Source organism: Ooceraea biroi, chromosome 2, assembly GCF_003672135.1.
Source record: "Ooceraea biroi isolate clonal line C1 chromosome 2, Obir_v5.4, whole genome shotgun sequence".
Classification (NCBI taxonomy): domain Eukaryota; kingdom Metazoa; phylum Arthropoda; class Insecta; order Hymenoptera; family Formicidae; genus Ooceraea; species Ooceraea biroi.
This window is the reverse complement of record NC_039507.1, coordinates 14,358,608-14,375,271: the sequence shown is the minus strand read 5'-3', so window position 1 is coordinate 14,375,271 and position 16,664 is coordinate 14,358,608. Positions and strand designations below refer to the sequence as shown.

Here is a 16,664-nt window from a genome sequence, read left to right as displayed (position 1 = left end):
ATAATTCTTGATATACAGAGGCGGTGAGTTCCGATACAATGTTTGTGAACAGATGTTGTATGCAAGTTATTCGCAAGAGTTTTACAATTAAAAGTTCAGACTCGTTGATAACACAGCAAGTGACAGAAATATTTTAATACAAGGAAGAAAGGATAAGACGAGGCACGGATAAAGGCGGCGTCTCCAAGAAAAATAATCGTAATGAATACAAAGTAACAATTGATTAATAGATGCAGCAGGTAGTAAACCCGTGGGATGAGAAAGAGAGGGAGTAAGGAAAACTCAGCTAGAGAACTCTTAGCTAGATGAGACAAAATGACTGAGACATATTTCGTGACTACTTGTTGACTAATTAGTGATTGATGATTTGACAGATTAATGATTGAACAGGTCATCTGGATCTGTCTGATGATGTATCAGGAATACTGGCACTTGAGTCCCGTTTATTAAAAGGTCCACAATTTCACACTTTCACCGAATGCCAATTTCACTGATTGTGAGTCAATTGATTTCAACGGATCAAAGGTCCTTATGGTAAATGGAAATTGATTAAGAAATTTTCGGATTTAACAATCTAATAAAGAATCATTAAAAACAAAACCTAATTAAGAATTTGGCAGGTAAAAAGAAGAACTATTCACAAAAACTCCAACTAAAATCTGCTTGAAAATCTCTCACTCTCTACGCGCATTCGGAGCTTATTTTATATTCAGGAAATCGGTGTAACACCGAGAGAGGGTTTTTTTAATAATAATTTAGAATTCGGGAGAAGAAAGGAAGTCTTTTACTATATGATTAGTTAATGCCTATGGCTGATCTCCAGGAATTTGTGGGTTTCGTTTAGTTTATGCCTCTTCTACAGGAGCGAGTCTTGAGGAATTTCGAGTATGGTCTTGTCTAACGATCTCTCTTGTTATATTGGATTGGCAAATAAGTTCGTTCAGTTTTTTAGAGTGGAATAAAACACAATTATTTTGATACACAAAATAAATTTTAATCAATTATATATTGACCATTTTTATCGATGACTTCTTGCCATTTTTCCACCAACTTCATTATGCTACGTTCGTAAAATGTCTAGGGCTTATCGACGAAAAACCAATCTAGATGTCTTTTGAACGGTCTCCTCATCCTTAAAGGTTTTCCCGTTCATAGAGTTCTGCAACGATTGGAATAGTAGTAATCGGAAGAGGCTAAGTTCGATGAATAGGATGAGGCAAAACATCCCAGAGACTAAGCAATTTGTTCCGGGTGGTCAATGACATATAGATGGGATCTGGCGTTGTCGGGAATTTTGGTTTGGCTAACATTGTATTGTCAGTATCAAAATGGAAGTAAATATGTATATATATATATATCTTTTTATGAGTCTCCGCGGCTCGTTTGCCTTTTTTGACATAATAGAACAAAATATGACGATAATGCACGTTATTTACTTCCATTTTGATACTGACAATACAATGTTAGCCAAACTAAAATTCAAAATAGAAAGGTTATGTGAACTTATACCACGCAATTGAATTTACATGCAATTGAATTGATTCTTGACTCTATTTTTTTTACTTTTAATGGACAATCTTATGAGCAAATTTTTGATAGCCCCATGGGGTCTCCTCTGTCTCCCATATTGTTCTATCTCCAATATAATTATGGAAGATTTGGAAACTTATTGCCTGTCATTGTTGGGATTTGAGGTACCTGTGTTTTATAGATATGTGGATGACATTTTCGTTATTCTCCCGAAGAATAAGATTCCTGAAATACTAAGAATTTTTAACAGTTACCATCCTAGGTTGTCATTCACATATGAATCAGAAAATAATGATGCCTTGAGTTTTTTGGACACAACTGTACATAGAATGGACGGTTTACTATTGACTAACTGGTATCGGAAATCAACATTCTCTGGCCGGTATATCAATTTTTTCTCAAACCACCCTCTTAAATATAAGATTAACACTATTATTAACTTAGTGGATCATGCAATCTTATTGTCTGATAGCCGTTTCCATGAAGCAAATATTAAAATAGTGGAGTATTTTACTTAATAATTGCTTTCCGATTTAATTGATTAAAAATAAAGTGATCAAACAGCGTGTTCGAAGGCTCAGGATGCAGGCTAACAACGACATAGATGAGACACCCCATGACAGTAACAAAAAACAATTCATAACTTTACCGTATTGTAAATCTTATAGTGACATAATCAGTTGTAATTTACGCCGAATTAATGTTGACGTTGCATTTAGTGTGCCAAAAAAACTTGACTGTTTGATAAGTAAAGGTAAGGATAAATTGCAATTCCTGAAGCAGACGAATCTCGTGTATCAGATTAATTTTAATGATTGTAATGCATTATATATTGGACAGACCAAGAGAAATCTTGAAACTAGGGTTGGTGAACATAGACGTAATATTAATGGATCGTCTAAATATCACTCAGTAGTGACTGACCATCGACTGTCTAACAATCATGAATTTGATTGGTCTAATCCTATTGTGTTACATAAAGAGGAACACTGGCGTAAAAGACAGATCGCTGAAATGTTTTTTATTAAAAAATTTTCTGACAATGCTATCAATTTGCAGACCAATACTGAAAATTTAAACATAGTGTATAACAGTCTCGTTCGATCATGATTCGTCCTTCTTACGTATATATGGAAAATGTTTTTCGATCTTGTTATTCTACTGTTGCGATTCGTGAGATCTGACCTGATTATCGGACCTGTTATTTTGACTTTGCCGTTCGTGTGATCTAGACACGCTGTAACACGTCTTATTTCCCCGGAAGGCCGTACTGTAATTTTGCTACTTATTTATCTATAATTTTTTGTAAGTATGTCAGTTTTTAATTTTCAAGTTGTTATATTGTTTCAATTATCATTAATTTGTAGGGTATTCTTTGTAACTTGAAAAGGACCACAAACCGTATGGTCGAAACGTCGTTATTAAATAAAGAACGTCATTGCCAGATGGGTCGAATAGTCAATTGCTTTGTTATGTGAACTTATATTGTGAATTTTGTTTGGTTATGTTATGTGAATTTATTTTTTGATTATGATATGTGAACTTCATTATTTGTTTGGTTATGTGAAATTATGTTGTGAATTTTGGTTTGGCTAACATCAATATTGTGTGTGCTGCGTAACTGTGAAAATGGAAGTAAATAAAGGTTATGTGAAACAACTTTTCAAATGCGCATTTGAGTTGCGCGATAAAAAAAAGAGTGAATGAACTTGCACCGAAGAAAAAACCGAACGAACTTATCTGCCAACCCAATATTTATTCAATGCGGACAATTGTTCTTAAAACATAAATTTTAAGGAACGTGAGTTTATCCACCACTTGCTCTTCTGTTTTCTGTGTATTTCTCATCGGATATTCATGTAAACCTAAGATTTCGAGTGCGAATCAATCGCGACTCTCTATTTCTATGTCGTCAGTCATAAAATCTTATCCCTACGTCGTCTGTTTAACGTTATTGGAGCTAGACCATCGACATATAGTATGGACTGCGCAATCCGTACATGGAATCCATGAAAAAGTGTCCCTCGATTTAGGTTAGGTTAGACGAAGCGGGAACGAAGTGACGGCCATTGCTCTCTTTTTCTATTCTCTATTATACTACTGGTTAGAAAGAGACAGCGCTTGGTCGTCACCAGTCGCTATCTCTTTCTTTCGGCCCGACATGTTTTCTCTGCCTGCGCGTAGTCCATACTATACGTTGATGGGCTAGACTCTTGCCTTGATTATTGATTGATGATTCCTTGAATTATGAAGACTAGAGACAGGAGACCGATCTCCATAGTAGGAAAGTGTGCTGAAAATATGTACATCTATTAGTACCAATCTGCGGCGCTGGCGACGAATAACATACCGGACCTATTGATAAAATTGTAGTCCAGAGCCCAAATCCATCGTAGTTTAGCATCGTAATATGAAGCTAATGGTGTAAAACAGCATGCTTTTCCTATTTTTCTATTAATGCTGCTTGAGTTATAATAATATTTATAATAAGAGCATCGGTTCCGGTACCTTAAAGTACAGCCAGCGCCGCAAGTTTGCAACTAATAGCGTGTCACTTTATAGGCACAGTTTCGGTGATGAAAATTATACCTAGTTCGGTCTCCTGGTTCTAGTCTTCATACCTTGAATCTTCCAAGACGTCTTATTTATTATCAATGTGGTCTTCTGTTATTCTATTGCCCTTTTTAAATGTTCGTGGTAGTGTCACTCTGCTGCCATATGGCATTTCTTGACATTAATGTGGGAATAAATAAAAACCAACTGTGTTAGCGTTCGGTAACTCTTTCGATACTAACGGTAACTTTTCACCCATTAAAATTTCGCATTGACTTACGACTTTGGTAGAGCAGAGTATATTTGTTACCATGGTATATCTGTTATCAATTATTTTTTATTTCATAACTTTTTCGTTTTATGTTACGAGAATTGTGCGATTAGCAATATGAAAATATATGTTCGCGTTGTGATTACCCCGTATCGTGGTAACGCATTCACAAGCAAGGCCGTATCGAAAAGGTTAAGGAATTTTTGTCAAGTAAAAAGGAATGTTTTATAAGATGTAGAGTTTTTCCGAAAGAAAAGAATCGTGGTGTCCGCTGGACGTAACAACTGAATTGTATTGCATATATTATGCACCTACAGCAATACAAACAATACAAAAAATGACTAAAACTTTTACATACATCTAATATTATAGATGTTAAATAACATGTTGTCAAATAAAAATATAACTTAAAAAATAAATTTTATTTTTGTAAATTATGACTTTATACGACTATCATTTGATATTTCTTTTTATTATAAACTTTTTTTGAGGTTTTCACCAGTATTACTTTTTATACTTCTCTTTTGAAGATTAAATACTTATAACTTATAATAGACATTATACAAAAAAGCTTTCGTGTTAAATCTACTTCTTTGTTCCTATACAATCTAAATGTGCAATTTTTTTATAAGAAGTTATCTTCGAAAATTAGAAACTCTTTTCGTTCTCACTTCCACGAGTGTGGTGAGAGTTTGATTCTATTTTATATGATTACAAATGTGGCTTTAAATCATTCAATAATGTATACAGGCTGTCCAGGTGCAATTGAGTGTTTAAAAAATTTTGATCGTACACCTAATATGTGTAGAATGTGGTTTAACTGATTATAATTAAAATATAGTATTAATATACAACTAATATAATTATTAGTATAATTAAAATACAATAAAGATAACATATGACATAATATAAGATCCAGGAAGTGGTCAGTGCTTTCAATAACTATCATCATAGACTAAGATTTACAGTAGAAATAGAAAACAAAGGAGTGATTAATTTTTTAGACACGACTGTAATTAGAGACAGGAAAGCACTGATTACTAACTGGTATAGAAAACCAACATTCTCGGGCAGGTACATAAACTTTTGCTCTAATCATTCGAACAAACACAAGATCAGTATTATAACTAGTTTGATTGACAGAGCAATTTTACTTTCTGACTCTCGTTTCCATACACAGAACATTGCAACTGTTCGTAAAATTTTACTAAATAATTGTTATCCATTGACATTTATTAACAAGCACATAAGTAAGAGAATCAAGAAAATTAAGTATAATGACGCTTCTTTTAATAATGTTGACGCACAGAATAATAACGTTATAAAAATTCTTTACATAAAAAACTGGAGTGAGAATATTAGAGGACAGCTAAGTCAATTTGGTTTTAATGTTGTGTATGGTATCCATAAAAAGCTTGATTACGTGATAAAGAGAGGAAAAGATTGTTTAAAAAATGCGCTAAAAAAGTGTGTCGTCTACAAAATTATTTGCAAGAATTGTAATGTTTGTTACATCGGACAAACAAAAAGACACTTAGAAACTCGGGTGAAAGAACACATACAGGATATAAAAAAGCATGACAATAATCATTCTGTTGTTAGTAGACACAGAATCTGCAATAACCATAACTTCGATTAGAATAATGTAAAAATTCTGCATCAAGAAGACCATCGCAGAAAGAGGGAAATTGCAGAGATATGCTACATAAAGCAGAGTGATAGTGCCATCAATTTACAAAATGACACGGAGAGCTTACCTTGTATATATAATTTTATTTTGAAGCATATGTGAGGGTAAGACAAGTTGTTTGTGTGTGGTACTCACAGTACGTGTTCGACTAGACAACAGAACAGGCCATGGATTGCTCGCTGATGTGTCAGAGACGTCCTTTGTAATGTGAAAAAATCGTTTTCAAGCAGTAAGTTTTTAGCGTAATAATTGAAGTTAGTTGATCTATTTAGTTGAATAACGTTTACGTTTGTTTTTAGAAAGCGATTTTTATATAGTTTAATGTAAGATTGATGGATGGGATATGAATCAGTTCTGGACAAAATCGATTTCATATGTAGTTGAAGCCACTTGAAAAGGACCGAAATTGTTGGTCGAAACGTTGTGACGGTGTTGTTTGTATTAGCCAATTCGGTCGAGAATAAAGAGGATTGTGTTACATTTCATTGGCGACGTAAAGAAAGTATTGATTAAAGATAATATATGGTTCGATCAGCGAAGCCAGCAAAGAGAAAAAGCAAACAAACGACTTTAATATATGAGATGTCTTGTTTTTATCGTTGCTCGATCCTAACTGTTCTCTTATTCTAACATGTTATACCTATATTTTTGTCAAAACAGTACACGATAAATACAGCACGAAACAAATACACAAGATAAATACCAAATATGTTCAATTAGCTTGTCGGTACTTGTTAAACAAAAAATTCACATTCCTACATATATTACAATCCTACATATAATACAAAACTATAAAACACATTTTCACATAAATTTATATATTAAAAAAATAACTTTACTTACTTTATCTATATTATTTGAGTAATTTAATAAAGGAGGATAGAACTTGAAACTATTTTGTTCAACCTTTTTTATACTTTTTTATTTTAATCTCTCTTCTAATCCTATTTTAAAACGTAGATGAATATTATACAATATTTTATGCAAGCATATTTTGTAATATATTTTATATTATATATATATATATATATATGTATATGTTTACATAAATTAAATGTAAGCAGATGTATAAACTAAATAAAACAAATAAATAAATTGAATAAACATAATTTACTGTCAGAAACAAGCACTATTTAAATGCATTATTTATGTAGTTTAATAGAAAATTGAAAGTATGCAAAAATTAAATTGATATACATAGATTTTCATTAATAACAATATCGTATAATATTAAATTATTTTATAAAATTTTATGAGTGGTTCACAAAATGATCAAAAAACTTATGTAAGTTTTTTATATGATAGATTTCAGTTTTTCTGATTGCACATACAATTGCTATTGATATCAAAACAAATTTAATTTCGTAAAACTGCTAGCGAAATAGCAATGCTCTCGCCCACAATTGACAATGTACATATACTCTTAGACGATCAACTCCTTTTCCAGAATGAGCGAAATTTTTTTAACCCTTCATGACTTTGCCACGCATTTTCTTGATCTTCTTTCTTGTTTATCTTGTTTGAACTTACATTGTTCTCTTGCAATTTCTTATTTCTTCCTTGATTATCCATCAAATCAAGTTTAGACGGAGCAACGCCAGGTAATTGTAATTGTAACATTTTCTTCTCTTTTTGTTCAACAACTGCATCCGAAACATTTCGAGTGCCTAAATAATTATTATTGTGAGTGTCTTCGTAAATCAGTTAGTCAATAATTATATCAGTGAACAAATTGGCATACCATTTGACTATTTTCTCGCTGCTATCACATACTTTGTCTTAATACCTTACATTATTTTTATCCTTTCTAATATCACCAATAGTCTTAAAATAAATGCTATAGTCGTATCGGTACGCTTCTAGACAATTGCTGTCCAATTTGCTGTTCGACTGATAATTGAAGGTATCGCAACAATTGATTTTGATTTCTTCTGGATTCCATTTCTGTTTAGATCGCTTTAGGCTATAAAATTGCGATGAGCAAGCAGTATCATTGGAAGGTACATTACAAGATGGGACTTGCATCATTTGCTGATTTTTCAACCACCTAATTTATTTTAATATTTCTGTTTACCTAAATGTGTGTTTATTATATATTTTATTCGCATATAATAATGTAGGCCTTATTATATTAAATAATATTTTCCTTTCATTTCCTTTCTTCTCACCTGCCTTTTTCTTACCTCAACGATCGAAGACGATTATAACCACGTGCGAAGGCAATCCATTTTTCGATTCTCTGGAATACATACTCCGTCTCCTCGCTCCACCATTCTGATAGACTTCTGTGTACTATAATGTCTCTATCTTCCAATATAATAGCCATTCTGATGCAACAAAAAGAAAATTTACGATGTCACAGAATCATTTGTGAAGTTACTGATTGATAGTCAGTCAAATAGACGCAGTTCCACAATTCGAAATGTAATTCAATCAAGAAACCAGAGCTAATTTATAAGATTGGCAGGAAACACTACAAACGCGGAAGCCATTGAGGATTATGACCATGACCTGGCACGATATATTCCCGCATATATTCAAGCCGCATGACTTGAAAACATATAGAAAATAACTATACCAAATAGGGAATGAGTGGAGACAGCAAGAGAGAGAGAGGGGGGGGGAGATATATTTGTTCCATATTAATGACGAAATCAAATAGTATAATATATTTTAGTAATTATTTTGAAATACGAACCACCTCCCGATTTCAATAATTTTTTAATATATCGTCAAGGTCATCACTCTAAGTGATGTTGTGAAGGTTTTAGCCAGCGCTCATTGTTTATTAAAAAGTTATTAACAAAAGAAGTTTAATAGTTTTGCATACCTTTTCGACTGTTTACGTAAAGTGGAAACTTGATCTTCATATATATTATAGAGGTCATCTTTCCGAGTAATTTCAGGAAGATGTCTTTAATAACATATCATCATCATCCATTGGCATCATAGCTCGGGGTGAGCCTTAGCCTGCAACACTATGCGCTTCCAACCATCCCTATTCCTCGCCATTTCTTTTCAGTTGGCAACCGACATCCTCCTCAAGTCTCCCCCGACCTCTTCACGTCACCGTGTCCTCGGTCTCCCGCATCTTCTCGTAGACACGCATACTGCCTCATACATCCTCTTTGTTGTCCTGTCCATGCTCATTCGCTCTATATGTTCCATTCTCAGCCTCTGCGCCTTTATAAATCTGACTATGTTCTCATTCTCCATTAGATGTAAAATCTCATGATCTAATTCTGTATTCGTTGTTCTTCTCTTTTATCGGGCCAAAAAGTTTCCTTAGTATTTCCCTCTCAAAGGCTCTCAGACTATTCTCATCGGTGATCATCATTGTCCATGTCTCCGCGTTATAACATACGATGGGTCTGATGAATGTTTTATACAGCTTGAGCTTGCATGCTCTCGATATTAATTTACTCCTAAACAGTTTAATAAGTGAGTAGTAAGCTCTGTTTGCCGATATTATCCTCTGGGTAATTTCCTCGCGTATACTGTTTGTTGAGTTAACGGGTTATAGGACCTTTGTCGGGTCAAAAAAATCGTTTTTTTACATTTTCTTATAAAGTAATTTTTTTAAGAATGTTTTGCCGTAAGTTGGAGTTCGAAATGTTATTTTTAACGTGAGAAACATTAAACAATGTATGTAGAGACAGAGACGAATTTCATGACTTTTCTGTAATGTTATTCAAAAAAATAACCGCAGTCGTTTTCCTGGGTCCTATTGACTGCAGGTTCTTTGTTTCGGGAAGAAGACCCTTCCCAATGTGTTTTCAAACAGTTTTAGCCGATTCTAGCCGATACACAAGGCGGACGTTAACCGTTAGAAAACATAAATAAAGAGCAAAGGAAGGTTAGTTTAAATTGCCGTATATTTAAGTTCAGCATTATATTGGGTCATCCGGAAAGTTCGTGCCGATTTTTAATAGATGGCGTTAGAACATGTCTGAATATATCAATGTTATTGAAAACATACGATTTATATACATATACTTAAAGGTGACATTTCAACGCATCTTTAGGAAAAAAGTTGTTTGAGATAAATTGATTCGTGTCAGTTTTGTACTCTTTTGAAGATGGAAGAAAACAAAGAATATTTTAGACACTTGATGCTTTTCTATTACCGGAAAGGCAAAAATGCCTCACAAGCAACAAATTCGATATGTTCTGTTTACGGAGAAGGCGCTTTAGCTGAAAGAACCGTACGTAAGTGGTTCGCTAAGTTTAGAGCTGGTGATTTTAACCTTAAAGACCAAGAACGCTCGGGCAGACCCTCTACTACTGATGATGACCAAATCAAGACACTGATCGAGAATAACCCGCGCTACACGACACATGAATTAGCAGAGATACTGAAAATATCGAAAACCACTGTCCACGATCATGTAGTGAAGCTTGGTTACGTAAGTCGCTATGATGTATGGGTTCCGCATAATTTGGCCGAAAAAATTTAATGGATCGCATTTCCATCTGCGACTCGCTGTACAAGCGCAACGCAAATGTACCATTTTTAAAGCACTTAGTGACGGGTGACGAAAAATGAATCATTTACAACAATGTAAAACGAAAAAGATCCTGGGGTAAGCGAAATGAACCAGCATTAACCACTCCGAAATCCGGCCTTCATCCAAAAAAAGTCATGCTCTGTGTCTGGTGGGATTGGAAAGGAATCCTATATTATGAGCTCCTACCGCACAACCAAACGATAAATGCAGATAAGTACTGCTCGCAACTGGACGAATTAAAGACAGCGATTCAGGCAAAACGTCCAGAATTAGCTAATAGGAAGGGCGTCGTGTTCCATCAGGACAATGCCAGACCTCATGTTTCTTTGACTACCCGACAAAAATTGTTGGAGTTTGGCTGGGATGTGCTACCTCACCCACCGTATTCACCAGACATTGCACCTTCAGACTTTCACTTATTTAGGTCTTTGCAAAATTCTCTTAGCGGCAAGAACTTCAACTCTTTGATCGACATAAAAAACCACCTTGAGGAGTTTTTCGCCGAGAAACCTAAGAAGTTCTGAAAGAATGGAATCTTCCAGTTGCGTGAAAGATGGACAAAGGTTGTGAAACAAAACGGTGCATACATAAGTCAATAAATGTTTATCGACATAAAAATATGTTGCCTTTGAATTTTCCTTCAAAATCGGCACGAACTTTCCGGACGACCCAATATAATGATGGATATATAAGATATTTGAACGTGTTAAATAAATTAGAAGTTAATTCGGGCGAAAGGGCCGTAGACATGTGTACGGAAATGAACAAGGCACGGTGCGAGGCAGGCGACCGGAGGCAGAACATTCTCGAATTTAATAAAAAAACAACAACAAGAGATACCTCTTTGGAGAATTCTTTGGAGAATTTTCTTCCTGAGACTTCATATTACAATCCTAGCCAATTCTGAGGTTAGTAAGTTCATTCCTTCACAATGAAAAAGTATTATCAATCTTTGAACGCGTTTTTCTCAAAACGACATTTTTGTTTAGTTTTGCCACGATATCTCAAAAACGAAAAGAGATATCAATACGTTTTTTTTAATGTGCGTCTTGGAAAGCTCTACAAACTAAACTTCACGAAAACAAAAACAAAATTATTTGATAACTAAAAAATGAATAAAACCATCAAAATTTGTAGCCAAATATGGTTTTTTTGTTGCTATTTTTACAAAACAAAATTTTTCGTTTCTTTCAGAAGTTCAATCGATAGAGGCAAGATTTTCGAAGAAAATGCCGTTGCAATCAGGTTTCTATCTCGCTTGGTTCTCTTGGAATCGTGGCAAAATAAAAAAATGAACCCCTTTTTTAATCATTTATAACTTTGAAATAAATTACTTGTTTGCAACTTTCTTGGTGTAATTTTTTCACGCAAACTTCACAGATTATATCCTTAAAAAGTTTATTTGTATGTCTTTAAGCCTCACCGAAGAATAAGCGTTTTAATGAAGGCCCGTTTTTCCGCGCGCAAAGGTCCTATAACCCCTTAATGCAGGCAGCCAAGTAGTTAAAACTTTGTACGCTCTCAAATATGTACCCAGCTATGGGAATAGTTTGTCGGTCTTCTTCTTTAGTTTTTACATTTATTTTTAGGTATTTTGTTTTGTTTTCGTTAATTAAAAGTCCTACTTCCTTCGCCTTTTTGTCTAGTTTTAGGAATGTTTTTGTCATGCTTCTCAATGATCTTGTTATTACTCTAACAGCATATGGAGATACTGAGAATGTTCGGAGAATATCGCAAAAGTATGTTGCAGATATTCTTAGACCATTCGAGATACGTACTACGATATACTGAGTACATATACTGACAATGAGAATGATCTAATGTCCGGTTATTTTAGTTGATAGAATATACTGAGAATATCTTATAGTATGTACCAAGGATATCCATAGAATATTAACGGTATATTTCATGTTATTCGTACAAATAATAGGTATATTTAATAGGTTAGGTTACATTAATTGTGTACTCCGTTTATACTTCATAAATTAATGTTTATTAATAATGCATGTATATATATTCTGATTTCTTATACATAGGTAGGAGCCACTTAAGTGCGCCGGTACGCGAGCATATACATCTGTACGTATATTTCGTTCGTATATCAAGCGACGCGGCACGACGCCAAGTACATAAAGAACAAGGTTCCGAGCGATGAGAGCCACTGCATAGACGTCGCGCGCTACCAAGTAACTTATCCGGAATTTCACGTCACACAAACTTTCAATTAAAATATCTCAGAATCTAAAGCCGTAATAAAAAATCAAACGGCACTTTTATAATATAATGTGGATGCAAGCTTACGATTGCGACCAATTTGAATAAGATTGGTATAGTCTATCCTGAGATATCGTAATCGTATGCTAGAATTGACGTTCCGTTTTTCAGATTCAGGTTCAGACTCACGTACGTACGCTCGCACGCATACAAGCAAAGCGAGTTTGTCCGTAAGGTGCGTTTACATAGGCGCGTTATGGAGAATTCACACTGCGTCTGATACGTTGAGTATATTTCACATGGCGCTCGCAACGACACGAGCGTCTTCTATCTTTAGTGCTCACTGAATATTGAAAAAAGATACACTAAATATTGAATACTACACTGAATATTAAATAAAGATATTGAATAAAGAATATAGACTGACGCAGCTATGAACCTAGCACTCGACATTTAAAAAATTAATTTTTTAATATAGAAAACAATAGCATTTCATTTGTAGTTGTTTGTAGTAACAATAATTTCGTTTGTAGTTTTATCCATTAAAAGATATAAAGATACAAAACTTTTAAAAAATGACTCGCACCCGACAGTGAGATATCTCAAATCCGCTTGCACTGTCTTTTTCAGAATCGTATGTAGTTGTTTCGTTTCGTTTGTAGTTGAACCGTTCAAAAGTTATTAACATTTGTTTAAATAAAAAATAGCTAACTTTGCCATTTGTTAAGATATCACGAATCCGCTTGCGCTTTTTTTTCAGAATCGTTTGTAGTTGTTTCGTTTCGTTTGTAGTTGAACCGTTCAAAAGTTATTAACATTTGTTTAAATAAAAAATAGCTAACTTTGCCATTTGTTAAGATATCACGAATCCGCTTGCGCTTTTTTTTCAGAATCGTTTGTAGTTGTTTCGTTTCGTTTGTAGTTGAACCGTTCAAAAGTTATTAACATTTGTGTAAATGAAAAATAGCTAACTTTGCCATATGTTGAGCTATCGCGAATCCGCTTGCGCTTTCTTTTTCAGAATTGTTTATAGTTGTTTCGTTTCGTTGAACCGTTCAAAAGTTATTAACATTTTTCTAAATAAAAAATACCTAACTTTGCCATTTGTTAAGATATCGCGAATCCGCTTGCGCTGTCTTTTTCAGAATTGTTTGTAGTTGTTTCGTTTCGTTTGTAGATTCGCGATATCTCAACAAATGGCAAAGTTAGGTACTTTTCGTTTAAACAAATGTTAATAACTTTTGAACGATTCAACTACAAACGAAACGAAAAGCTCTACAAACAACAACAAATAATTCTAAAGAAGACTGCGCAAGTGGATTTAAAATATCTCAAAATATAAAAAAATTTATAAAAAGCAATGAGATCCCACTAAAAAAAAATCACAAAGATAAAAAAAGTACGCCAAGTACATAAAAAATCTCACCTTGTATGCAACAAAAAGTTTAAAAACCTATTTATAAAAATCAAAACTAAATATAAAATCAATAATTAACTAGCCAAGTACCTTAGGAGCAATTCAATTTGAGTATTTTATCCAAACGTATTCCATGCATACTCTTTTATCGCATGACGACATTGAAGTACTTGGCGTGCCCGGTTCGCATTAAAATATACTGTCCTACCTATGATCTGTACTTTACATGTAATTGTAAGATTTTTAAGATATTTACAAGAAGACATGTCCAATACGACCGCTGCACGGCAAGTACTTCAATGTCGTCATGCGATAAAAGAGTATGCATGGAATACGTTTGGATAAAATACTCAAATTGAATTGCTCCTAAGGTACTTGGCTAGTTAATTATTGATTTCATATTTAGTTTTGATTTTTATAAATAGGTTTTTAAACTTTTTGTTGCGTACAAGGTGGGATTTTTTATGTACTTGGCGTACTTTTTTTACCTTTGTGAGGTTTTTTTAGTGGGATTATGTTTTTCCTTACAGAGACATTTCATACAGTTTGAATTATTCAAGGTATATTTTTCAGAGAGGATACAAAGGAGAGAGAATATATTTTTTTTCTAGGGTAACGGAACTTTTTTCCGAAGCACACAATTATTTTAATTTTGTTTTTTGTTACCTTTATTGTTATATTAACCGAGAGATGCTTAAAACCTGTTGAAGATTACTCAGTAAGATGACCTTCAATAAGATGACCCAACATTGATATCAAGATCATTAGAGCTGATTATCTTGAATAATTACCCAAAATTTAATTGACTCTTTATTTTATAATGTTTTCTCGAGCGTCAATAAGGTTCTGTTAACGTTAAAACTAATAACGTAGCATGCTAGCGTCTTGAAATTTTGTGTGCTCATAGCTACTCATCTCATAGATACTCATCAATCACTCATTAAGAGATAGCCTTGCAGGAAGATATTTTTTAAAATCGCAGAGCCTTTACAGATTGTATAGATTTTTACTTGAAATTGACAAATATGATGCTCACATGTTGATTTTTCGCGGAATTATTTTAATTCAAATTTCGCCAATTTCTTTACAGTTATTCTATACCATATTGTTTTTAGCAGTGTATTTACGTATTTATTTCTCAAAACTATGGACAAATGAACTAATAATAACTAAACAAAATTTTATAAAAAAATCAATTATAAATATTTAGATTATATTTGTCTTTACTTTAAAGAAACAAACGTATAATGAAAAATTAATTTTTAAATTTATATCAAAAACTTTGCTTATATAAAATTTTAAATATAGGCTTAATAATTAGTCACAATTATATACAATGTTCTAAATTAAGAAGTAAATAAATTTCTTAAACTAATGAATTTGAGACTTTCGGGCTGCTGGTTATTATTATCAATTTTAGTTTTTGGGTTGGAGTCATTTGGAATCGAAATGTTTTGAACCAATATGTCAAAACAGCTCCAACCTGGAAGCTAAACTGGATAATAATTTCTGAAAAATTGTCCTTTTTTAAAATCTCTTAATTGGTTAATAAATCTATAATCAAATAACAATTTAATAAAAGCAAAACGAATTACGAAAACGATTTACAAATAGCTGTCATATCTTCTTTATATTAAATTGTAAAAATGTGTTCATTAAGATAGTAATTAAAATTTTTATTAAAATATCTTATTTTATATATTATTTATTAAAATATCTTATTTTACATATTTGACATATTTAGTGATACAAGCTTTATCTGACTTTTATTAATACTGCCTTTTTAACTATATACGTACAGAAAAAAATATAATCTAGGTAATCAACAAATCGACATACTTGTTTGTATTAATATTTATTAATTAACGCTTCTTACATTCTTTTACTTTCTTTCTTGAAGAAATTTAATTCTTGATTTGATTTGATTTTCTCGCACATTTTCTTGCAGAAAGGAAACAGAAAAGCCACAACGTAATATCGATAATACGTTTAGTTGGTGCCCTGTCAATCATCAATGCACAACGTTACGGAATATTGAGCGGCCAGCGCGGCAATGGAGGTATACGTAGAGAGAAGGAAGAAAATTGTTTATCACTACCCGCAACGTGAATTAAAATTCAGTACCTCCACTCCGCGCCAGGTTTCACCCCCGCACGATCTCTTCAGACAAGAAGCGAAGAAAGCCGACTGTAGTATAAAAAGCTACGTGCGAACTGCACGCAGCGTGCACTTTATCGTCGATTTTTCCGACGTTCACAACACGCGCAAGTAAGTAAGAAAAGTCATAGATATTTTTACATCTAACATCGGTTATCTCTTCAACTGTAGCTCCTTGTATCTTCATTCAAACCGAAAATCGTATAATTAGATTTGTGAAATAACGCGTGTGCGCTATCAGTTTTTACTTTTATTAATATAATTTGTATTTTTAATTTTTGTACTTTTTATTCACACACTTATACCTCTTTTAATTTCATCATT

General features: G+C 33.3%; 2 protein-coding genes across 2 annotated transcripts in view; one reads left to right on the top strand and one right to left on the bottom strand.

Moving 5' to 3' along the window:
- Window positions 1-3,553: 3,553 nt before the first annotated feature.
- The window catches only part of LOC105279135, a 38,431-nt gene continuing 25,320 nt past the window's right edge, over window positions 3,554-16,664 (top strand). The window contains exons 1-3 of the mRNA XM_020031591.2: window positions 3,554-6,273; window positions 16,132-16,242; window positions 16,324-16,451. Of these exons, the coding sequence (XP_019887150.1) occupies window positions 16,237-16,242; window positions 16,324-16,451 (134 nt within the window). The 5' untranslated portion in view covers window positions 3,554-6,273; window positions 16,132-16,236. The remainder of the gene's footprint in view (window positions 6,274-16,131; window positions 16,243-16,323; window positions 16,452-16,664) is intronic.
- Window positions 6,944-10,008, bottom strand: LOC105279116. Its single transcript, XM_026975624.1, has 2 exons — window positions 8,228-10,008; window positions 6,944-8,091 (listed from the first exon to the last, which is right to left on the bottom strand). Exons 1-2 carry the CDS (start codon window positions 8,368-8,370, stop codon window positions 7,824-7,826), a joined length of 411 nt encoding a protein of 136 aa, XP_026831425.1. The 5' UTR covers window positions 8,371-10,008; the 3' UTR covers window positions 6,944-7,823.